Source organism: Rhamphochromis sp. 'chilingali' (assembly GCF_963969265.1).
Source record: "Rhamphochromis sp. 'chilingali' genome assembly, chromosome: 16".
NCBI classification, from domain to species: domain Eukaryota; kingdom Metazoa; phylum Chordata; class Actinopteri; order Cichliformes; family Cichlidae; genus Rhamphochromis; species Rhamphochromis sp. 'chilingali'.
Window position 1 is genome coordinate 17399561 of NC_137943.1, and position 24727 is coordinate 17424287.

At 40.1% G+C, this 24727-nt stretch overlaps 3 protein-coding genes across 4 annotated transcripts; 1 reads left to right on the forward strand and 2 right to left on the reverse strand.

Annotated features, from left to right (window-relative positions):
• Window positions 1-189: 189 nt before the first annotated feature.
• Window positions 190-11165, reverse strand: bokb (BCL2 family apoptosis regulator BOK b). Of its 2 annotated transcripts, none has more exons than XM_080861396.1 (5): window positions 10670-10905; window positions 10194-10508; window positions 9259-9387; window positions 3084-3247; window positions 190-1336 (listed from the first exon to the last, which is right to left on the reverse strand). In XM_080861396.1, exons 2-5 carry the CDS (start codon window positions 10414-10416, stop codon window positions 1211-1213), a joined length of 642 nt encoding a protein of 213 aa, XP_080717522.1. In that variant the 5' UTR covers window positions 10417-10508; window positions 10670-10905; the 3' UTR covers window positions 190-1210. The 2 variants fall into 2 exon arrangements, with proteins under 2 accessions (XP_080717522.1, XP_080717521.1); XM_080861395.1 differs by lacking the exon at window positions 10670-10905 and adding an exon at window positions 10931-11165 and having other exon boundaries at window positions 191-1336.
• Window positions 11166-16237: 5072 nt separating this feature from the next.
• elovl1a (ELOVL fatty acid elongase 1a) lies at window positions 16238-20008 on the forward strand. Its single transcript, XM_080907391.1, has 8 exons — window positions 16238-16550; window positions 17104-17197; window positions 17394-17584; window positions 17694-17774; window positions 17924-17980; window positions 18096-18201; window positions 18316-18455; window positions 18573-20008. The coding sequence occupies exons 2-8, from the start codon at window positions 17137-17139 to the stop codon at window positions 18879-18881; spliced, it is 945 nt and encodes a 314-aa protein (XP_080763517.1). The 5' UTR covers window positions 16238-16550; window positions 17104-17136; the 3' UTR covers window positions 18882-20008.
• A 561-nt stretch (window positions 20009-20569) lies between these two features.
• On the reverse strand, window positions 20570-24603 carry cdc20 (cell division cycle 20 homolog; the record flags this gene model as incomplete). The annotated part of the gene is made up of 11 exons (XM_080907944.1): window positions 20570-21002; window positions 21098-21215; window positions 21765-21890; window positions 22031-22268; window positions 22369-22463; window positions 22562-22758; window positions 23299-23424; window positions 23506-23602; window positions 23680-23819; window positions 23928-24138; window positions 24496-24603. 11 exons carry the CDS (start codon window positions 24601-24603, stop codon window positions 20824-20826), a joined length of 1635 nt encoding a protein of 544 aa, XP_080764070.1. The 3' UTR covers window positions 20570-20823.
• Between the last annotated feature and the right edge of the window lie 124 nt (window positions 24604-24727).

Genomic DNA, 24727 nt, shown 5'->3' on the forward strand with positions numbered 1-24727 from the left:
TTTCGCTCCGTTTTCTTGCCTTTGTAAGAAGAGGGACAAATTGGGTAAAGGAAGCGACTAATTCCCTGCAACAAAGGGGTCCTGTTAACACTTTTTCCACCAGTTGTCTGCCTCAGGTTTTCAAAATTATCTAAGCCGCTTCTTTTTAACCAAATCCAACTCTTCCTCAATGACCCAGGCAGCATTAAACACCCTCACCTCGTCACCCTACAGGGCTGTTCTTTACCACCTCGTATTCCTCACAGCAAGGGTAAGGATGAGCCTGTTATAACAAAAGCATCACAAAAGTCCCGTCTGTGAAGGTTGAAGTTTATTATAGGTTTCATAAAAACTTTTAGACACATTTATAAGTTCACACTTAAAGTGACACCCATCACACACAATCATCCTAAACAGCTGCTGTAGTGGCGTCCTCATACTGCAGTGGTTTGAAATACAAGTCATTAAATAAAAAAATAAAATCATAAATAGACTATTTACAAATCTAAAAGGAAATCAGTGTCCACAAAAATATGCACATTCAGTATATATATATATATATATATATATAACCATTCCTCGAGTTCTTTGGCCAAAAATGAGCGCAATGAGATCCAACGTTTCTCTTCATTATTTTTAAATGGATCATATTTGTAAAGAGACTCTTTGTGCTTTGGTGAAGTACAATAGAGTTACTCCATGAAGTGTAAACAGTTGAATCCACCTGACATTACTCTTGAGGCGTGAACTCACTTTTTCCAGACTCAAACCTCACAACAGGACCCAGCCAGCTGAGCGTCAGTTTCATCACAAACACAGTTTTCGCCTCTTTAAGTGTGAATATTCTGAGAAACACCACATTAAAACGTCTGAGTGTTTGTCTCTGGAGTATGAACAGCCTCACGTTACAACACTGGAGAAGCCTTGCTTACTACACCGGTTAAAGCAGTAAGATAATACATAGAGGCGGAGTGATATGCCCTTAAATGTCACGGTGACTACTCTTTGGATGAAGGGTAACCACTTCACGGGCTCTGCCGACACTGAGAGAACACAAACATTTGTTGGTCAAACATTTGCTGATGGCCATACACAGCAACTGAAATCTACCGGCAGGCTCAATCCCCATCAATCACAGCGACCCTCTCCACTCCAGCTTTTTATTGACAAGTCTGAGATTTTAATCCCACACATGACACCCCCACCGTCCCACCTCCCACACGCTGTTCGTTCACAGCTCCTTCATGATGTAGACATACATCGTCGTGAGGAAGCACTTGAGGGACTCAAAGGCAGAGGACAGCCAGTTTTCTTCAGGGCAAAAATCCTTTTTCACCACACATTTTGTGATCTCCACCTTAACAAAATGAGATAAAAGGGATATTTAAAAACAAACAAACTTGTTAAATTTCTTGAAGTATAAATATTAAAAGGGAAACTTTGTGCTTCCATTTATTTTCTGATATATAAAAAATTTTACACATACACTTTCAGAATGCACTGCAGCAATGGTGGACACTCATATTGAACAGGAGGTGTTTGTGCAAGTAATTCCTATGAGCCAAAAAGCATCAGATGCTTTGCACACTCCATTTCAGATGAGGGTTTTTTTTTCCTACTCTTGAATCTGTATGATGTCACTGATAGCAGACTTTTGCATCAGGTCTGGCTAGTCACAATTGGGAACAGCCAATCATAAGAAAGGAAGAGAATTAGATAGCCGGCGAACTGAGGAGCTACTACGAGGACTGATCTAAGGTCAGTAAGGATTATTTTTGAACTGTGAATCATGCAAAACTACCCTGGTACAGTCCACGAATAGACATAGGAGCTGGAAAAGAGCAGACTAGATGCATTTTAGAGAAGAACAGAGTTTTTAGTACTTAAAAATCACACTTAATGTGTGATTAAATTGCAGTTATTGGAATTACCTTTAAAATCATAAACAATGCTGCGCCGTGCTACCTCATTGAACTCCTTAGTCCACATAACCCTAGGGGAGCTCTAAGATCATCAGGACAATTACTCTTAGTGCAGCCTAGATCCCAGCTAAAGACCAGAGGTGACCGTGCTTTTGCCCTGGCAGCCCCGAGCCTCTGGAACAATCTTCCTGCTGCTATCCGCGCCTCTGATTCCATCTATTCATTTAAATCTCAGTTAAAAACTGTTTGACCGAGCGTTTTCAGTTAGTGCACATTCCCTATATTATTTTACCCTTATGTTATCTTCTACTAATGTTCCACTGTATAAAAACTCCCACCTTATATTTATGAATACTCAGTAATTGTATCCTCTAAACTATGCTCTAATGTTTTATTTCTTACTTTGTACTTTTTTTGGGGGGGGGGGGTACTCTCTTAGAGCCTTTTATCTTCTATCTTATGTTTTAACTTTGTTGTGAAGCACTTTGGTGTACCTTCGGTTTTAAATGTACTATATAAATAAAGTTGCATTGTATTGTTACAAATAAAATTAACTGTTTAAATGAAATTTCATATTTTATTTTCCCCAGTATGTGAGGATCTCAGTATTTTAATTCTAGTCTATAGATGTCATTAGTATTACAGTTTTTGTTTTCTACCTGAATTTGTGAGTCTGAAAGAAAGAAGTTGTAAAATTAATGTTACTGAGGAAATCAAATGAGTTAAATGTCATAATGCCTTTTTTACTAGTGGCATTTCTTATTGCAATCTGTTGTCTCTTTTGTCAGTCCACTAAGAGTAAAAATACTGTCTGACTCAGAAGATGCACAGACACACATACACTAAAGTAAAATAAAACAGAGTTTGAATATTATTTAAATCAAGCATGAGAATGATCCACTTTACAGCAGAAACTTTTCATCAAATCATCCAGCAGGAAGCCAGAGTAAGCAAATAGCATCCCCATATCTCAGACTGCTGAAAGACGACTAAAAGCTGACGGAGCTTCATGCACAATCAGCATGTTTGTCATGCACAAAGCAGTGCATCAAATTCAAATCCCCACCCCACCCCTGCACACACACACACAAAACTAGCAAATGCAAATCGCTGTTGTATCTCAAATGTCAACTTTTTATGCATTTCATGTTTGCCCAAAATTTTGCTGAGGCAGAAACTTACCCATCCTCCCCGTCGCTTCAGCCAGGGAACCAGGAATTTGCGGACAAACTGTCCCAGACTGTCCACTAAGATGTGCACTGTAGCCGGATGGCCTTGTCTGACACAGTCCACTGCCAGGGCTCCAGCTACCGCAAACATGGACACCACCTTACCCCATGTTATGCCTACAGGAAAAAACAGACACCAGTGGATTATGTTTAATTATTCTATATCTGTGTATCTGTGCTTCCACAGTTCAAGCTGATCTGGATTTTGTTTATCTGCAGCCACCGAAAATCAAACTGCCATCTTTACCCCACTATAAACATCCCCTCCCACACAAAGCAACACCCATCGCTTTCCAGCCTCATATTCTGTGACCTGACAGGAAGCACAGAGGGCAGTTGGTGCACCTTGTAAATATGAAAGTCAACAAACTGGTGTTAATGCTATCGATAAGGCCACGCCAGGCTGTAAAATAAACAGGTTTAGACTGCACTGCCACTGACGCAGTTTCAGATACGGGAAGGTCAACAGGTTCAAAACTGAACTGTGAATGGAGCAGAAGCAGCGGAGCTGAAAAAGACCAAGTATTTGTCCCGTTACCCAAGAGGCACCGACCTCAAAACAGTCCAATATGATAAATGACGGCATCCGGCCACTCCAGGCAAAGTTTCCAGTGCAACGAGGGATTGTTATAACGAACGTCATTGATGCAGTGCAGGGCTTAATGGCATTGGCCCCCTTTAGCCCTGCTTGTATTGTCATGGTTGCTCCTTAGAGCTGAGCCACAGCCTCTGAGTGTGGCTATTAAAGGATAGAGCTTAAATGAGATAACTGTCCGTGGAAGCTGTCAGAGCACGTCATGTCTCCTTCCCTACTGAGAAGCGGGCCAAGAATAGAGACAAGATTGCCGGGGATAAAGCTGGAGGAGAGGAGGGCGGAAAGAGAAAGAACAGAAGTGGGAGGCAGGTGAAGATGGATGGAGGAGAGATGAGCCGTGTTGATTTTACTGAAGGCGACCACAGAACAGATGACTGTTTCCAAAGGAAGATATGTAGATATGATCCACAGATGCCATATAAATGTCATTCCTTTATGTCCACCACAAAGTAATGACTAACTAAAAGCTTAAAGGGTGGTTTTAAAACAATCTCGAGACTGCAGGAAAAACACACATGCCTTTTTTTTTTTCTTTATTTATAGTCAAGTTCCAACCCGTCCCAGAGGGCTGGGGCTGCCTGGGTTCACCAGTTTGTTGTTCTTGAGGAGGAATCCCACGCCGTTTCTAAAAACGATACCCTCGTGACGTCAAAAAGAGCAGACATTTATCCAGAACACAAGCATGAAAATGTCATTAACCAAGTCTGTGTTTGATCTTTCCTGGTCCCGCGTCAAAGTTTTACCAGACTCTAATCTATTCCCGAGGCGCATACAGAGGACATAAAGTCACTCTTTATTTGGATCCTTCAAAATGTCTTTCCTTCTTTGGACGGTTTACAAAACACATCTGTTGTCAAGACAACATAAATAAAAGAATTTAAAAAAAAAAAAAAAAAGGCACAAGACCAAGACCAGCATGATCGACTTCACCCAAATAGACTCAACTAGAATTTAACCAACAGGCTTTTTGACACATTTGTTCTGCAATGTTGTCACTAGATTAGCACAAATCACTCCTAGCCAGGAATAACAGGAAGAACCACTTGGGCTGTTTATCCAGAGGTAACAACTGTGAATCAAGTAAGAAATTCCACATTCAAGCCAGAGCCAGCTGCTGTTGTCCTAAGCCATCTTCTCCTTGGTTTTAATCTAATGAACCACAGGAATAGCTGACCATATGTTTTTATTAAATAAACAAGTACATCAGAAAGGGACAGCTGAGGCAGAGCAGTTTGGTGACAACCTTGGACACATGCAGAGGAAGGATAGTGGATATACTGGGCAAAGGGTGTTGAACATGGAGCTGCCAGGCAGGAGGAAAAGGGCAAGACCGCAGAGAAGTTTCACAGATGGCACAGTGTTATTTACATGACTTAATATGGGAGAGGCTGTGACAGAGGAGGATGCTAGGGATAGGGTGAGATGGAGATGACCTGCTGTGGAGCCTCCACAGGAAGAGCAAGAAGAAGAATAGGTGCAAGGAAGAAGATGTTGCTAAGCTACATCAGCATAGATTGAGACAGGATGACATTTAGCAGAGGAAGCAGAGGATGTTTATCTGTTCCCAGCTCATTAACTTTGAGTCTTTGTTAGTTATTCCAAAGTTCACTTTTTTTTTTAAAAAAAAACCAAAAAAAAAAACCAACTAGATCTTATCAAAAAAAGAGTAAATAAACACAAATTAAAATAACAAAAACAACAAAAATATTTTCACCTATTGGCCAACTTATTTTAAAAATTTTGGCTGGTATCTCCTTACCTCAGTCAATGCACTCTGGACTTCTAACATTTATTCCTAGAACTGGGAAACACCCTTTAGACCCAAGTGGTTAACGCCCCATATCTTTGCTTAATTCTGACCAAAAAATCTTGGCAAAGGTCTTAGCGGGTTGATTAAAAGTAGTAATGGCGAAAATAATACATGCAGACCAATCTGGTTTTGTTCCAAACCGCTATGGTTCAGATAATATTAGGCGGCTGGTTAATTTGCAAAATTATGTTTATGATTCAGTACATCCAACAGTGGCCCTATCGCTGGATGCTGCTAAAGCTTTTGATTGTGTTGAGTGGGATTATCTGTTTAAGACATTAGAAAAGTTTGGTTTTGGTGACAATTTTATTAGGTTGATAAAGATATATGATTCGCCTTCAGCGCGAGTATTGACGAATGGGCTCATATCAGATCTATTTCTTTTACAGAGATCCACAAGACAAGGCTGTCCCCTTAGCCCCGGGCTTTTTGTTATTGATGATATGTAGTTACTTATGACACAGCCTGGGAAGTCTATTCCAGCCCTATTAGAATGTATAGAAAGCTTTACGCTGCTTTCAGGGTATCACATCAACTGGGATAAATCAGAGGCAATGCCTATGTCAGGACACTGCCCTCATACTTTATTTAAACAGTGGGAGTTTCGGTGGTCCATGAATGGTTTGAGGTATTTGGGGATACAAATTACCTTGGATTACACTAAGATGGTTCGAGCAAATATGGAGCCAATGTTTGAAAGAATAAAAATGGAATTTGGTAGATGGTCCAGGGTACGTCTCACAATATGGGGTAAAATTAGCTGTATTAAGATGATGACTGCACCCATGACCTTTTATATTTTATTAAATATTCCAGATCTAGACTAAGATCTAGACTTTTTGATCCAGCAGTTTCTTTGGGGTAGCTCACCACATTGTTTAAGTATTAAGAAACTTCAAGCGAGTGCAAAACAAGGAGGTTTTTCATTGCTTAATTTCGAATGGTATTATTGGGTGATGAATGTGAAACAACTTAGAGCTTGGTTATCTACTGTTAAACCCATTTGGTCCCATATAGAGACGGAAGTTAATGGCGGTATTTCTCCTTGGAAGGAGCTGTTTGATACCAGTCATAAACTTACCCATCCTATAATTGCGAATGCGAAGACATTGTGGTGTAAATTACATAGGGCGGGTCGCTGGGACTTTATTAAATCTCCTTCGACAACCTTATGGAGTAATAAAAGAATTTTAATTGGAGGGACATCGGTTGACTGGTTACAGTGGCGTAAGGCAGGCATCATTTATGTATCAGATTTATTTGACTGTGGGACCAAATGTTTTTTAAGCTTTGATAAAATTGTGGAGTTATATAAGTTGCAGCATAATCAATTCTGAAGATAAGCTCAAATACATAGTTCATTATCGAAGTGGCTGGGAACCCCCTTGAGTTGTCCTGTGGGCAGCCCTGTGGAAGTCGTGCTCTCAAGATCATCCTTGGGTAAAGGTATCACTTCTAAGATTTATCATTTATTGCAAGAATGGTCAGCTGACCCGCTCCTTAAAGTTAAGGGCTACTGGGCCCAGGACATGGCATTGGACATATCCTTCAGTTGAACGGGATTCATGTTTTCAAAATGTTAATACTATGTATAAAGAAACAGGCAGTAGATTTATTCAACTTAAGATAATCCATAGGTGGCATCGAACACCGCAATAATTGTATAAATGGAACCTGGCCCCTACAGACGAATGTTGGAGATGTGATGGTCAAAACGCTTTGATTTTACATATCTTATGGAGCTGTTCGGCACTTCGGGATTGGTGGGAAAACATAATGGAGGTAATTTTCAGTGTTTTGAAAAGGAGATTTGGTATCTCACCAAAACTGTCCATACTTGGTATAACCACAGAACTTTCTGATGGAGATTTTTCCAGTTATACAAAAAGATGGGTTATTCAGGCTCTTACTACGACCAAACAGGTCCTGCTAAGACATTGACGGAAAAAGAACCCCCTCCCTATGAAGAGTGGCTAATGACAATGGCTAAGTTGGCGTCTTACGAAAAAGTGACTTATGGTTTATTAGATAAATTGCATCAATATGATTGTATTTGGTCCATCTTCACAAGCTGGCTTTCTGTAACTTGAAGAACAGAGGAGTAATGACAGAGTGGTGGTGTGGGGATTGGTGTGCGAAGAAAGAATAGGATAACTTCCCTTTGTTTTTTGTTTGGTTTTTTTTGTTGTTGTTTTTCTGTTTGTTTTTGTTGTTGTTGTTTTTTAAATTATTTATTTATGCATTTAAGTTCTGCTATTGAAGTTTAAAATGAAATAAATAAAAATTGTTGATGATAAAAAAAAAATTATGGCTGGTATCATCCCAGAACTCCACTGGTGTAGCCTGCAAATTTTTACATAAGGGTATTAAAGTAAGGCTGTGTCTATGTTAGACTGGATGTAATAATAATAATAATAATAATAATAATAATAATAATAATAATAATAATAATAATAATAATAACAACAACAACCACCAGATGAATTATTTGCCAAAAACAACACCTGAACTATGTGAGGACACAATTACAAGATTTACTCAGAGTTCAAAAATAAATAAATAAATAAATCACACCACCAAAGAGCACAGCTGGAGATTGTGATTTTCTTTGTGCACAACAGCAGTTGCGTCTGTATCAGTACAAAATTTAAGAACAAAAAAAAAAAAAAAAAATCAAGAAAATGCAGACAAAATTAAGCACCAGAATTATGTTACATATCTTATAATTGGCTAAATGATTCTTCTTTCAGCTTTAGCCTTATTTTGAAGACTTCACCACAGCGGACAGATCAGCACACCTACATCTACACTCGATAACTATCCTGAAGGAACTCACCCAGGGATTTGTGTCTCCTAGATTTTGAACCGTCTTCGTTAGCACACTATGGAGTTAGCAGCTAGCTTTCTTAGACTAACAGTGACTACAATTCAACCTCATACAGCCATCCGGCCTTCATTCTATTTTCTTAAATGCCCATCCAACCAGACTCAAGCCTGTCCCGGCTGACAGCGGGTGAGAAGCATGCTACCCCTAACGTAACATACACATTGTAGGGTTACAGAAAGAAACCAGAAGCAACATGGAGGAAAACTCAAAGATAACCTAAGAACATGTAGGCTCAGGAAGGTCAAAACTCAGAAAAGCCAAAAACCAACTAGAGAATCTAAAATCTTTTCTTAGGCAACACCATTATCCCCTGCCGCTCTGCATTAATTTTCCTTCCTGTGCATCGTTTTGAGAGGCCCAAGATTGGACATGCTGGCTTACACTTTAACACTATGCTACATTAAGCCATCCATCCATTTTCTACTGCTTATCCAGTTCAGGTTACACCCTGTGCAGGTCGCCAATCTGTCACAGGACTACTCTATATTAATTAAAGAAAAATGTTTGAGTTCTCTTAGCAAGACACGACAACGCTACCAAGAAGCCCTTTTATGTTCAGCATCCACATCCCAAACTTGGGCTCAATTTAGTAAACTAATGTCTAAACATAGAAACTTGGATGTAGGACTAATTATGTGTTTCAGATGGAGTCTCACTCCACCTACATCTGATTCGCACCCACTCACTCTGAGCCGAATGAGCCTGGTGAAAGCTGCAGAGGTTCACAGTCAGTGCCTCCATAAGCAGTCAGCAGTGAAGGTCACTTCCTGTGCTCTTTTAATTTCTACTGCGATGCATCATCATCATCAACACTGAGCTTCATAACAGCCTTGTACCTGCTGAGAAAATCTCTGTTGCTACACCGATGAAGGCATCCGAAACCATGTTCTCCATGGCAACAGAAATGTTGAGCTGCCGCGCCACGTTCCTGTACAAACTGGGCTGTATACACTCCAGCTCATCGCCTAGGTAACAGAGGGAGAGCAGAAACAAAAAAAAGAAAAGGAGAAAAGTCTGTTAGGAAGTGAATCTGAGCGAAGGAGATTAAAAACAGGTGAACGTGTACCACGTCACACATTTTAACCTGCTTGAATATTGAATTCAAACATTTCACGTGACAAGAGTTCCCTCAGATACCCGTGTGCTGAGAAAAGATAGATGTGAAGAGGAGGGCTGGACCGCTGCTGCCTGGTTTTGGTTCAAGCTGTTCTCACACATGCAGATATAATCCTCGACTCATCATTTGGTCTGAGCTCATCAGAGCTTCAAATGCTCAGTACAGGCTGTATAGACATGTGGAGTATAAGCCTAATGTGTTGCTTTAATATATTGCAAATGTAGCAAATACTCCAGACACAGGATCATAATGTAGGTGATCAGCAAATTCAGTCTCTAATCATTCGCAATTTTCTGGTTTCTTTACCATTCTCTGAAAGCAGGTGTAAATTCAATACAGCCGTTGCTACTTTCTGACATTTTATGGGCCAAACAAATAATCAATTAGTTGAGCAGCTAATCGGCAGATCGTGAAAATGGAATGCATGTTAGATTGCAAATGCATGAAATGTAATGTCAATCATTTCTGAGATGCTTAAACACAACATTTCCTTTCATTTTAAGTATGGTTGTTGGACAAGAAGAAGAAAAAACATCCCAAAGATACCCATTATCCTTTTTTTTATGTCATGCTATTTTCATGACAGCACTAATAATGAAGCAAGGCAATCATAGTTCAGAGGTCATCGATAAGGTGGCATTTATGGAAACTTACCAAGACAGAGAAGCACCATAGACACTTCAGCCAGCGCTGTGTTTGAGGGAGAAAAATTGAGTTCAGTTTTAGACCATCCCAACCCGTTTTGGTTGAGCCTCGACAAGATGTAGTCTCTGCACAGCGCCTTAGACTGGGTCACCAGCTCCTTCTCGGTCAGTGATCGATCAAACACATCCAGGACCTCTGCAGCAAACACTGAAGACCTGCGCAGGACCTCCATGTCCTCATGCAGGGTGAGGGGGATCTGTAAGTCAGAGAGCCTCTGACCTCTTTCAATCAGCTCAGAGTTCAGTGGTGAAGATAATATGGCAGCTGTGAGGAATAGGAGTAGATGAAAAGAGGTCAGATAAGAGGAAAACGAAGCAGGTGATTAAAAATCCCTGCTGCTACTACACACTTTTTTTTTTAATTCACAAGAATGGTGGGTGAGTGTATAAAGACATTTGGATTCTAAAACAGGAGCAGAAACTTACATAAGAATATGATGGAGGCGTTATTGTTGTGAGTCACATGGTGGGATAGTCAACTTATTGCTACACTTCTTGGATTATGCAACAACAAACGGCGATACCACAAAATGACTGAGGAAATATTTTGTTTCCCAGTCTCAATATAACGCACACACGCACGCACGCACGCACAAACCCATCGAGCTTTTTTCACTGCAGTCACAACTTAACCCTAATTTTAAATCCCTGAACCGCTTTAACACGCGAGAAAAAGACCACGCTTACCATCAGCATATCCACATGATGACAAACACCTGCGCCTGATGTCGCAAACGCGATTTATCCGATTTATTAATTAGCAGACGTTTCAGAGCGAATCTCTGAGGTCTTTCAAACAAAGCTGGACTGTCAGAGCAAGCGCATTAAAACTCCTCCACTGTGCAGACAAACCGGCCCAGACAATCAAGCAAACAACGGGCGAAGTTCTGCTCTCATTTCCACGCAGCGGATAGTGGGTCCACTTGCTTCTCCGAGACGCACCGACGGAGGGGAGGGAGGGAGGGAGGCGGGTGGAGGACGCCTACCTGTTGTTCCACCTTGCCATTGGCGCGCGGTGGGTGTGCTCGTTTCAGAGCCGGGAAAAGCCCGGATAAGGAGTTTGACAGCCGCCGCCTCCCTCCCACCACAAGCAGCTTCTCACCCCGGCGGACAGAGGGAGACAATTCAACTGTAACTACTTTCATTCACAAATCTGAGGGGCGATTAGCTCGGCTTTAATAGAATAGCCAGTTCGTTTGAATTTCTTCTAATATTCAGCCTTCAACACACTGATGCAAATCACCATTATGCTGTGATTTGAGCACAGGTGTGACTCAGGAGACGATCACCTGCCAAAGTTTATGTAACTGTTCCTGAAGCCAGAATTGTGCCACTGTCAATCCCCTGCAGAGCTCCTTCACGCCGCTAGATGTCCCGCTCTGCTCGTGGGTGTTGTTTGGTAATATCTATGTAGATTTACTGCATTGCATCCTGATCTTTTTATTTATTTATCTATCTAAGATAATGAGATAAGATAGGATAACTCTTTATTGTCATTGCACTGTCATACTTAGTACAAATACAAAGAAATATTTGCTACAGTCATGGAACACAAAAGAAAAAACTCTTAATGTCTTTATATTTTCTGTCATCTATTCAGTCAAAGAAGACAAGATATTTTTTGTTGTTGTTGTTTTCTGCTGTGTGTGTGTGTGTGTGTGTGTGTGTGGATGTGTGGATGTACTTGTTTAAACATCTTTTTGAGGACCAAAAATTAGTATCCCATTATACTTGTGGGGACAACAGTCACTTCTGGGGACATAATGCCGGTACTCACAAATTTGAAAGCGTTTTTGAGGCTCAAAAATTGTTTTTTTAGGGTTAGGGTTACAATTGGGTTATGGTCAGGGTAAAGGTTAGGGTTAGGGTTAGGTATTCATTTCTGATGGTTGCAGTTTTAGTAAGGGGCTAAGGAAAGCAATGTCCTCACCAAGATATGAAAATGTGTGTGTGTGTGGCTTTTTTTATTTAGTTTGTTTGGCTTTTTAGAAAACAAGTACTCTAAGTAGGAATAAATATTACAATGTAAACTATATGAAAAATAACAGGTGAAAGGCATTGGTTAAATGTAAGTTTTTTTTATTTGAAAAGACTGTAAAAAAAAAATTTTAAGTATGTAAAATTAAATATTTTGTTATTTCATTTCAAACAGTCATCCTCAAAAAAGAGAAAAGAAAAACTGTTATTTGCTACTTTGCTTTTAAATTGCTCGTGTGTTTTAAATTATAAAAACTAATCCAAAGGATTTTTTTGAACTGGCTTCATTAATTTCCCTGCAGTGTTGCTGTTTCTCCTGTGTTTTGAAGACCTGAGCCATTTATCCTCTTAAAATATCCACAACTGAGAATTACATAAAAGCAAAACAGCAATTTGTGCAAACACGGATTCAAACAATGTGGACACAGGAACTCAAGAGAAAACTGGATTTTAAGTGTAGCAAACTGAAACTGTTAAAAAAAAAAGTTGTAAAAAACAAATACAAAAATTCAGTATTGTGATAGATGTTAGTGTGAAGATGCTCTGGTTATAAAAGGGTAAACTACAGCTGGATGTGAAACTATGAACGGTCTCTTGTATCTTTGCTCTTTATCTTTTATCATAATTCTATATTTCAATCGGTTAAAGATGTAATTTTCCTTACATGTTGACTTTTTTGTATAAGTGTAGCTGTAGTTTTAACCTACGTCCTTTCACATTTCCTTTTTCTTTTAATCCCTATAAATGAACCGAATAAAGAGAAAGATTTTATTATTTTTTATTGTAAGCAAAATGCACAGAAAGATGATTTGCAAAGTCAAATCTCAGCAGAGGATTGCAAATGAGCTCCTGCTCAAACAAGGACACCATGCCTCAGATGATCACACTACACATGCTTAATGTTTATGTAACATCTGCCAAGTTAAACTCTGACAGTATAAATATTCCAGACATGAGGACTAAATGCTCAGAGGCCAAAGGAACATCGTGTCACTGTGTTTGTCTAGACAGAAAGATTAGAGAAAGACCTCGGAGTGAAATAAAATCCCACGAGAACCAAAGTGATACAAAAAATAAACAGAAAACATTTTTTAATGCCAAAAACATAATTGCAAAACTTGACACTTGACAGACAAAAAGCAACTTGGGGACCTTTTTTTTTAGTTTGATACAGCTCTGACACATAGTCAGTCTGAATAACTTCTTGCTGCACATTATGTAATTTATTTGTTATTCTATACTCTTGTGGAAAAAAGAAACATCTTGTCCTTTAGGTCTTCAGCAGAAGGGATTGAAAACTACAGTTTCAGGAAGACAAACGCACAGTCATAAATGTACAACACACACATATTTTGAATTTCTTCTTCTTCTGTAACTCAGAAAGTAATCACACACCACTTGCACTTTTACCCCCCTTTAGACAAAAAAAAAGAAATTAGGAATGACGAATGATGGCCGTTCCTCCTCAAAACCAAGCTAATAATCTGCAAACAGATTAGGCTTCTGCATGGTGATTCCCTGAAAGAGTGTTTACCTCTCTTGGCATGTTGATTGCTGCTGATGCAGGCTTTATTCACATAAGGATTAGATGAAGCATTATAAAGTTAAGTCATTGTTTTCACTGGGAGTGCACTTACTTGTCCAAACTCAGGTGAATGGGAACATATGATCTCAAAAGATTTTCGGTGTGGCTTCTTGGTTCAGTCAGTTTTGCACAATAAAGTAGTTTTCAAGGCTTTAACATTTAAATGCATGATCAAAAAGAAAAAATAAATAAATACATTTATAGGGTCAGACACCTGCAATAACTTATTAAAAGTCCAACTTAAATACTTTTCTATATGTAAAGGGAATCAGAATAAGTAAAGTGAGACTATAATGTGTTTTGCAGTATTTTGTATAGTATTTTTTTTTTCTAAATTACAACCTGTATACTGTTTACATGATCAAAATTAACTGAACAAATCCAAAACAATTAATAAATAAAACCAAGCTTGAACTCATAGCACTGAATGGATTTTTCTAGAATACCCACAATATGAAAAGGTTTTGTCAGGCTTTTGAAATTCCTCACCTAAAGCTTGCCATTGAAATGTTACTTAAGATCTCAGACTCCAGTTATCTTCCATTGCAGACAGGCACCTGTCTTAGTTATTAGCAAAACAGTTGCCAGATAAGTGATTTTATTGTAAGAAAACAGTGATAAGAAAGAAAAAACCTTTTCACACATATGATCAGTATCACAAACCTGAATTTTCACATCCATGGGGAGGGGAGAAGAAAAAGAAAAGTGCCTTTCAGCTCCAGTGTTTGGTAATGTCTCTACAGTTTTGTTTAGATGGGCTGCAAACAAGCAATGGATTAAAAATGATAATGTTGGGGTATATATACATAAACGTAATGAATTACATAACTCGGCCACTGCTAACCACATGTGAACTCGACTGTGTTTCTTCACAAACAGCACAAACTGCTCTGGAGTGCCGGCTTCCACAAATGACAGAATCACTGAAGAGAGAATGTATGAGCATGGGCAACCATATGATTTCTTAAGCAATCCTCACTGCTATTACATAAAGCACAGAGCTGAGAATTTAAAGAATCCCCCCCACATCCATTCATTCATTTTTCCACATCCAGATGAGGCCCATCCTGCCTAATTTTCCACAATTGGCAAAGTGAGGGAAACTATTATCTGCGCTGCGCAGTGGGACTGAATGTCAGCTTGTTTGCCGGTTTGTTAGCTCATATGCGATAAACTAAAGTCAGTGTTTAACAGTCACAGGACCAAGATGGACAGGGAGTGTGCTGTATTATTTAGGAATATGGCAGCAATGGAAAACAGCTGACCACGTCGCTGGAGACAAAAACACCAAGTCTCACATTCATGTCAGCTTATGCTTAAAAAGGGCAAAAACACTCCAATAAGCAACATGTTGCTCTCACCCTGCACAGTTAGACTTGGTTTGGATGATCATTTTAAGTTCAAGGTTTTGTCACATTTCCACCAATGCATGGATGATTTAACATATAAGTGTCATTGCATAGAGTTCTGGCTGCATGTGAAACTGACAGCGCCCATGAATTTAGCATGCTTTTAGAAGAAGTCCTTCACTTTTGTAAGAGCCCTGTCTCTGGGTGAAACTGAACTGTTAATATGTTAACAAGATCAGGATATTACACTTACAATATGGTGCCTGCCATGAATGTGAATGGCACATTCAGGAAGCCACCTGTCGAGTTTTTAAGGGGCTCTATCTGAAACTAAAACTGCCCATGTTGGAAAGTCTTTACTTTCTGACACAATGCGTTGCATTTCCAAAAGAATTTCACTTTTTTTTTCCACTTTATGTTTTCATGCTTTCACTTGAGTGCACTTAGTGTTAAAGTGTCATACAATATGTAAACAGACAGCACTGATTGCCTCTCCCCGCTTCCTTCTCGCCCTCTTTCATGTGCATGGATGCCTTTCATTCCTGCCTCTCCGTCTAATCTTGTGGTGCCGAGTAAATTTTTAACACTATCCAGGCCTCACGCCCAGCATCGCCGGTGCTTGGGGAACAGGTCAAACCAGAGGCACCAGAGGGCCTGTCAAATAGCTGCAAGGGTTGGGCAAATCCAAATGTGTCGTTAGGTTTGTAAGTGTATTGTGTGGGTTTGCAACCTTTAACCTAAATCAAGTATGAAGGATAACATTATTACGTTATCCTCATGTACTTCTTTACTTTATTTATTTCATGGCTTTTGGGAATCTGTATTTTTATATCAGTTCACTTTTTTCACATAACTCTGTTTGTTTTCTTGCATTTTACTGAACTTATTAAGTAACAATGGAGGTAGTCGCCTTTGGCTGTAGGTGTCTTATGCAGGGGGCCTTTAACTCTTTCACCCTATCGCCTTCACCACTTATTGATGAGGCAGTCCAATCACAGGCAGTCTCAGTGTGGACAGAGAGGTGGAGCCAAGCACTGAAACAGGGTGTGGTTGTGAAACTACAAAGTAGAGCCATGGGGTTTAAATTGAGCTGAATGAGCCCAGTCCCATAGTTGTCATAGCTCTTCTGTCACTTTTACTCATCTCCCTCTCGGTTTCTTTATCGGTCTTTCCTTAAAGCATTTTAGCTATTGTTGGTCTGTTTTCTGTGTAATTGTGTAAATATCATACATCAGAGGACAGCTGGAGGCTTCAACCCACGGAAAATCCCTTCATGCTTCTGGTTTTTCTGCCTGATCGCTCTCACGGGTGTCGCAGATCTGTTGAATTCACTGGATTGAGTGCTGCCGGCTGTGGCTGAGGAGCTGCTTTCCTCGCATACAGGAGTGCTCAGAGGGTGAGTCACTTGTTACACCTTGTAGCTTTTCACCTTCTTGTCAAAACTGAAGAATAAGCTTGAACTAGTTCAAAACAACATAAATGATCGTGTCTCGTTCTACAATTTTACTACCTGAGCTTCATGATCTGCTCATATTTCATTCACTCATTTGGCCACATGGGCCAAGTTCTTTGCCTCACCTGTTTGACTTGCTCTGTTAGTCCCAATGAGCATTTCATTGTTTAAAACCTGTCATCTGAAATCACGTTTCACAATTCTGCCCAAAATATCTATGAAGGACTTCTTCTTTTTAAAAAGTCTGAGCTGTGAAAGAAGTTCTTAAATTCGCTCTCATTTTTTCCTTGTATATCTGTTTGAAAAATTGGAGCCGAGGGCACTCAGGGGTGTTTGTTGAGGCCATCCAGCTGTCTCCTGTTTGTTCAGTCATTGAGTCAGCAGGTTGAGCAGTCATATTATTGCTCACCTGCCCAACCAACCTCTTTCAGCTCCGCTTTATCTCTTGTTCTCTGACTCTTTGTCTTTTTGTACTGTTCGTTGTTTTTTTTTCCAGGTGTTTTGAAAGGGTAAAGAGGAAGCAGTCACCATGCTGCAAGAGGCTATAACAAGCGTTGTTGAGTTCCACAGTTATCTACAATCAAGAACTGGTAAGTGTCTTCATTTCTCTCTTCACACCTACAATCTGCTCAAATCAGAACATTTTATTTCGTCATCATCATCAGGTGTGAAACAGCACAAAAGTATGTATGACCTGAAGTGCCGGTGGACCCACCCAGATATTCCAGTATGGAACCATGACTCAAGGACTAAAACATGCCTGTGTTTCCTGTATGCGGTTTCCAGATGCCAGAGTCAGAGATTACCCTCTGATGCAGAGCCCCGTGCACATGACAACCATCCTCCTGGGTTACGTTGCCTTCTCCGTGTACGTGGGGCCTCGCGTGATGGCAAATCGCAAACCTTTCCACCTCAACACCGCCATGATAATCTACAATGTTTCCATGGTTCTGTTGAATGCCTACATAGTGTATGAGGTAAGACGAAAAGGTATTTGTTTGCGCTCTTTTACTACAGGTGTGATGTCAGTGCTAAAAGCTGCTGGTGTGGTTTTTTTTTTTTCTTTTTTTCTTTTTTTACACTTAGTTTATGATGTCTGGATGGGCCACCACCTTCACATGGAGATGCGACCTTATTGACCGTTCCACCAGCCCACAGGCTCTTAGGGTAAGTCAGTAAATTTTTACAGGGGAGCTTTCATTGTCTCAAGCTAATAATTAAATTTTTTTTTTTTTTTTGGGTCTTTTAAATGTAATTTATTTTATTTCTGATTGAGTGTCAGATATCTGACATCACAGCCCTCTTCCTTTCCACAGATGATTTGGGTGGCCTGGCTGTTTTATTTTTCCAAATTCATTGAGCTTCTTGACACAGTAGGTGCATTTTCTTTTTCTTTCTTTTTTTTTTTCTTTTTTTTTTAAATCTTCCCCTTATTATTTTGGCCTTTTGATCAGTTAACCGTGACTGATCCCATGTGTGCTTTTGCAGGTATTCTTTGTGCTGAGAAAGAAACAAGGTCAGATCACATTTCTTCACGTCTTCCATCACTCCTTTATGCCCTGGACGTGGTGGTGGGGCGTCACCCTGACACCCGGTGAGCTTACAAATGCATGTAAACGCATTGTTTGACAGTGCAAGACCAGCACAACTTTTCTGTGAGATGTTGCATCTGTACATTAACATAATATTTTATTACCCCCTTCTTAAGCTGGAGGAATGGGCTCCTTCCATGCCATGGTGAATGCAACAGTCCATGTTATCATGTACACCTACTACGCACTCTCTGCTGCAGGGCCTCGCTTCCACAAATACTTGTGGTGGAAGAAGTACATGACCGCAATCCAGCTTGTACGTTGTTTTGTATTTTCCACAGCAAAAAATTCAAATAAATGGCATATCTGATTTTTGCCTACAGCTCAACTGTTTTACAAAAACTAATGTTTGGGAGGGGTGGTTGTTTTTCAGACGCAGTTCATTCTGGTCTCCATTCACATCAGCCAATACTACTTCATGGAAAAGTGTGACTATCAAGTCCCCTTTTGGATCCACCTGATCTGGATGTATGGGGTCTTATTCTTTCTCCTGTTCTCCCACTTTTGGGTGCAGGCCTACATAAAAGGCAACAGACTTCCCCTCACGCCCGAAAAGTCGAAACAGAACGGCTCAACCAGCGACCCGTTCACTGTGGTGGCCAACGGAAAGCACCTTCAGAATGGCAACAGTCACCACTGCACCAACGGCAAAATCTTCATGGGCAAAGTCAAGGAAGTCTAACTCTGTGACCCTGCCTGGAAAATGAGAGAGACACACAGACTGTCAGTTCGAATTAACACCATTAAATTCATCATTCATATCTACTGGCATATTGGACTGACATCAATTTCAGTATGCTTCATCTAAACTGTAGTTTCTTTGTAAATCTAGTCTTTTGTGAAAGCACATCCAGTGTTCTTGGGGCGTGAATGGTGATCTCTACCTGCCCACGTTGTGTTTGTAAGTTGTAACTGTGATGAATACTGTATGAAGATTGGTGCTTATTTTTGTCACTGATAGTATTCTTCGACTCGGGCTCGACCCACACTGCTGTTTTTGCTAACATGGGCTTTGTTGCTTGGGAGTACGGCACAGTTTTCACACAAGACTAGAACATGTAAATAACTGCAATTATCTGTTAGCCCCCCACAAAGAATTTCACTGTAAATGTCAAATATTTAAGGTTTTTTTTCTTATTTTATTTTTTTATTTATCTTTGAAATAAAACTAAATTTAAAGGTCTGCGTAACTTGAAAAACAGTTATGGTGTGCACTGACTGAAAAGTGTTACACCTAAACTAAATTTCAATTTTGAGAGTTGTGGGAGAGCAATGTTATACTGTATATTACAGTTTTGTGTTGTTTTTAAAGTGCACATACACTGCTGTGCATGTTCATCTGTATTAATCCAGTCTGTTTTACAACTCTGTATGGTCTGTTCTCTTTGCACACTGTGCTTGAAGTTAATAGGCTTTCTATGCTGTTGGTTGTTTCTGAATTATAACTAAAGAAGTCTGAATATACTGAAACCCATCACTGTTTGCTGCTATTGATTACTTTAACGCAGGTGTCCCCAATCCCAGCCCGCGAGGGCCGGTGTCCCTGCAGGTTTTAGATCTCACACTGGGTCAAACACACCTGAATCACATGATTAGTTCATTACCAGGCCTCTGGAGAACTTCAAGACATGTTGAGAAGGTAATTTATCCATTTAATCCAGCTGTGATGGATCAAGGACACATCTAAAACCTGCAGGGACACTGGCCCTCATGGACTGGGATTGGGGACCCGTTTTAATGTGTATGTGCCCTCTGAGGAACAGAGGTTGGGCCTGTTATGCTGGTTTTAACTCTTGGTCAATTAAAGATAACATTATGGGACCTTTCTAAAAGCCAATGATTTATAAACATGAGCTTTCATAATCTGTACTCGTAGCAGTTGCACATCAATTTAAAAAAAAAAAAAAAAAAAGTTGACAGCAAAAACCCAGCTTATTTTTGCAATATGACATACTTTTAGGAAATTCTGCATGTGAACCCAATCAGCATTCCTTTTAAATAACTTAAATGCAAGCACTCAGTTCTGAATTCAGAGTGAGCCACCTTGTGGCAATATTTGGGCATTTGTATTTACATTAAGTGGGGAAAAAAAGTTCAATGAAATACATCCTCAGGCCTTAGATACTTGAGACACATCTACAAAGTTGGTTGCATTTTATCAACAAACACTACAGAATAACAGCAGATTAAGTGATCCGTTATAATAGATCAACTTTTGTGATGTAACAAAAGCCAGCTCTAGTCTGACAATGAACAGCAGATTTAGTTCTACATCATAAGCAGGATGTATTTGAAAACAACACACCAGTAAACTTTTAAACTGGTCCTGGCAACATGAAGCAACACAAAGGGAAGCCGATATGGTGAAGTGTTTATTTATAACCCAGGTATACAGAACATCCAGATTTTAAAAGAAAAAAAAAAAAAAAAAACCTAGGCTATACATTTTAAAAACTGACTGACAAAAATCACTAGTACCACACACACGGCCATTAACACTTTAAACCACCAACTGGAGCATCACAGAACACCAGGTGGTTTCCTTTATTGTGGATAAATTAAGAAAAAATATATATCACAAATAACTCAAACTCATAACAGATGTAAAATCTCATTGAAGAAAATTATCTGATGGACTGATGAATGACGCTGCTGGTTGATTTCACCATCCTCTCTTTAGCCTTCTTCTTAATGGGATCCATTTCGAAGCTCTTCCACAGGCGAATGGTCTCATCTGCAGCAACAGTAGCAACAGTCGAGCAGTCCGGACTGAGAGTCAAACTCAGAACTCTGTCGTCATGGCCTTAAAGAAAAATAAACAAATTATACCAGGAGAAAGGAGGAACAGCAGGTTCTCAGTTCACTGGATGTGCCTTTATGTGGACGGGACTTGTTTACCATTGAGCTCTGCGACTTTACTGAGAGAGGGATATTTCCAGACAACAACATTGTTGTGGGCATATCCATGAGCAGAGACCAGCTCCTTGTAGTTGGGTGCAAACACCAGGGATGAGATCTAAAAAGTTGGATTGGATGAGACATGTAGTCAAACACATTTTAGTGGGAATGACCATTAAAACCGAACTGTGTGGAACAGGGATGTCAAACAGGTGCAGGGCCAGAACCGGCCAAGCAAAGTCTCCATTTAGGCCCACTGGACAGTTCTTGAAAGTGAAAGAAATGATTTTGAACTTGAACCAGCTTTTCCTATTGATAAAGACCTTCCACATCGCCATTCATTCCACACTATAGTAGCTCAATACTATATGCACTTAAATATTAATACAGAAATGTTCATTTTAATCCTCTACAACTATTTAAATCTGTTATGCATTAACAAAAAGTGGAAATTTTGGGCGAGACCTTTATTTTACAATATAAAAAAAACTGAGAAATGCTGTTGAAATTTTATTCTATATTAAGAGATTTCAGAGATTAAATGTTTAAACTTCTTTACACTGCCAGAAAACGGAGTTTTACTGATCGGGGCCATTTCAGAACAATGTGAGCTGTATGTGGCCCACAATGTAAAATTAGTTTGACATCCCTGGAAGGATGCAGTTACCTGGGACTGAGTGTCAAGCGAACTGATACAGGAGCCACTGTTTACATTCCAGATACGGATGTGGCGGTCGCTAGTACCACCTCCAGATGCAAGGATATTGGGCTGCCATGGACACCAGGCCAGAGCCTAGAACAATGGAAAGGCATACACAAGTGGCAACGAGAATATTTAAACTTCAGTCTTCATTAAATGTTCACAAGGAGCAGGAAGGGAGAGGAAACTGAAAAGGAGAAAATTAGCATATTGAACTTCTGTTTGCTGCTCACCTTGACTGCTCCCTGATGTTCGCTCCAGCAACGGATCAGCTGGCTGTCGTTGCCAGCACTGCCCCCCTGTGCACGGGGCCATATGCACACCAAGTTATCATTGCCTCCACTAGCCAAGTATCGCCCATCAGGGGACCACTTCAGGCCGCACACTTCCTGTGCGTGAGCAGTCAGGGTGCCGATGTGATGGTCTGCCACCCTCACATCATGGTGGTGGATGTGTCCAGATCTGGAGCCACTGCAGGGGGTGGTGAAAGAGGAGAACACACACTTGAGTGCAAAAATGGAAAACACCAGGGAGATATCACCACTGTCTTTGGTAGGAGAAACATTTTTACCTGGAGACAACATGGTCATTCCAGCTCAGACTTCCAACCCTTGCTGTGTGGCTGGCCATGCTGCGCAAGCGCTTCTGATTTTCAACATCCCACAACTAAATGGAAATCAATACAATTTATAAAAAAAAATATATATAAAACACATGTTCTGATATGTCCCATATTCATTTGGCACGATGATCTCCACACGGACCTGAACCTTGCAGTCACTGGTGCCAACAGCTAGGTAGCTTCCCTCTTTAGTCCAGGACAGGGAGCAGATGTAGTCCTCTTCACGCTCCATCTTCATGAGAAGAAGGATGTCTCCTTGAGTGGCATCCCACAGGTAAACACTGTTATGAAGAGCAACAGCGAGAAAATTTCTACTGCTCCAATCAAGTAGATTCAAATCTAGAGGGGGGAGGAAAAAAAAGCCTAAATTAATATTGCATGTTAAAGTATTCTTAATTTACTAAACTAGGATGTTTATGCAACACTGAATTTCAGTTGGGTTCCTATTTATTAAACGGGAACATATATAAACAGGAAAACAACTTGGGAATGGTGTTGCTCTGAGATAGAGATCTCTCTCTCTCTCTTTCTTAAATGCTGCAGCGCATTCATGACGGAGCCTTGTCGTGATCTGGATAGTGTTTATACAGCCAGTCATGGACAACAATGGAAACAAAAATGACTTGCACTGCCATCTTAGCTTATGAGGTTGGAGGGCTGCTCCAACTTTCCTAGTAAGAAGTCTGACTTAAATATTCCAGCATGCAAGTCACGAATAAGGACTTCAAACCAAACATACAAGATTTGCTCTTTTAGAATCTATTGATCAGCGTCCATTCTCTGCCTTTCTGTAAATTTGTGGCATCATTTAAAGATTCATTGCAATTAAATAAAGTCAATTGTATAGAGATGTAAAATCCTCTTAAGTGCCCAACTTACAGAAATCATTTCTAAGATCAGGAGCATCCAAGATCCTGTCAGGAGTTGAAGATATGTATCTGGACTTTTTAATAGAGGCAGGGGTTGCTGTGTGAGTGTAGAGGACTTTTAGGTTGTTTTGGTAGCCTGTAAACAAGACAGAGCGACAATGAATAAAAAGAATTGCCTTCAATACAGCAGATATTTATAAAATGCACATATTTCTACCTTCTGGTGCATTAAGTGGTTTCCCTCCAAGATGGAGGATCTTTGCATCTTCAACGTTGTATCCATTCAGTGACACAGACCACGCTTTCTGGGTTTCCTTCAGACACAGGGAGCCACACTGATTGATATCCTACTTGTACAAATAGAAGCTTAAGTGTTTGTTACACAACTTACTGATGTAACTGATGTGTTTGTGTCCGCTGGCTCATTCTCCTTTGTCAGCAGGAAAGTTGCCACATCCATTTGCTTGCTGTTTCTGATGGGAATGAAACGATCACCCCCCATCTTGGATGGGGTTTGTTTCTTGTTTTTGCCTATGACCCATAAAAAAAAAAAATTTAAAAAAAAAAAAAACTTCCCAGTGGTTAACATTTGCAAAGCTTTCCCCGACATACGAGTATAAATGCAGACAAATACACTACCTGGCGTTTTGCTTGGTGTTTTTGATGAGCTCAGGGACACATTAGCAGACTTTCCCGGCGACAAGCCGCTCAGGGCGGATGCGTTTGATGAGCTCGCCTTTCTCTGCCACCTCGCCATGGGAGCGTTTGTGATCGGCATGTCCAGCTTCAAGATGCTGTGGATGTCGTTCTCAAACCCAAACTGCGCCATTTTATCAACGTTTTCATAGACCTGGACATCACAACAGATAAACAGTAAGTCCGTATCTGATTTGAAACAGTATAAAGGCTTACTGACAGCTACGATGCTCAGACTAATGCTAGGATAGCATCTGTCAAAAATGTCTTCATTTAAAAAGTAAGTCAGGTCCGATTGAAAAACTTCGCTATGCTTCTATTCTTGTTTTGAACGTTAGCTTAACGTGACCAAGCTAAACGATTGTGTAGCATGAATCCAATGAAAGAACGCGTTAGCACCATCGCTTAACCGATTAAAAATGATTTCAAGTATAAACAAAACAAACTTAAAACTAGTGATTGAATTTAAAAGTATATTTCTGCAATTTCAAAATCAACACAATGACCTCACCTCGTCGAGAAAACGTGAAATGCAGAGAAGCACAAACTCTTGTCTCTCTCTCGATTTTGAATTTCGTGCGTATGACGCCACGACGTTTAAATACCACAGAGCGCTCATGCGATTGGTTAGTTCAAGAAGCTGCAGTAAGCTCAGCGCATTGCTATGGTGACGTTTACGAATACGTTAACGTGATTGGTCAATGATACTTTCTTTAACGTATGAAAAGAAACCTCTCCACTTA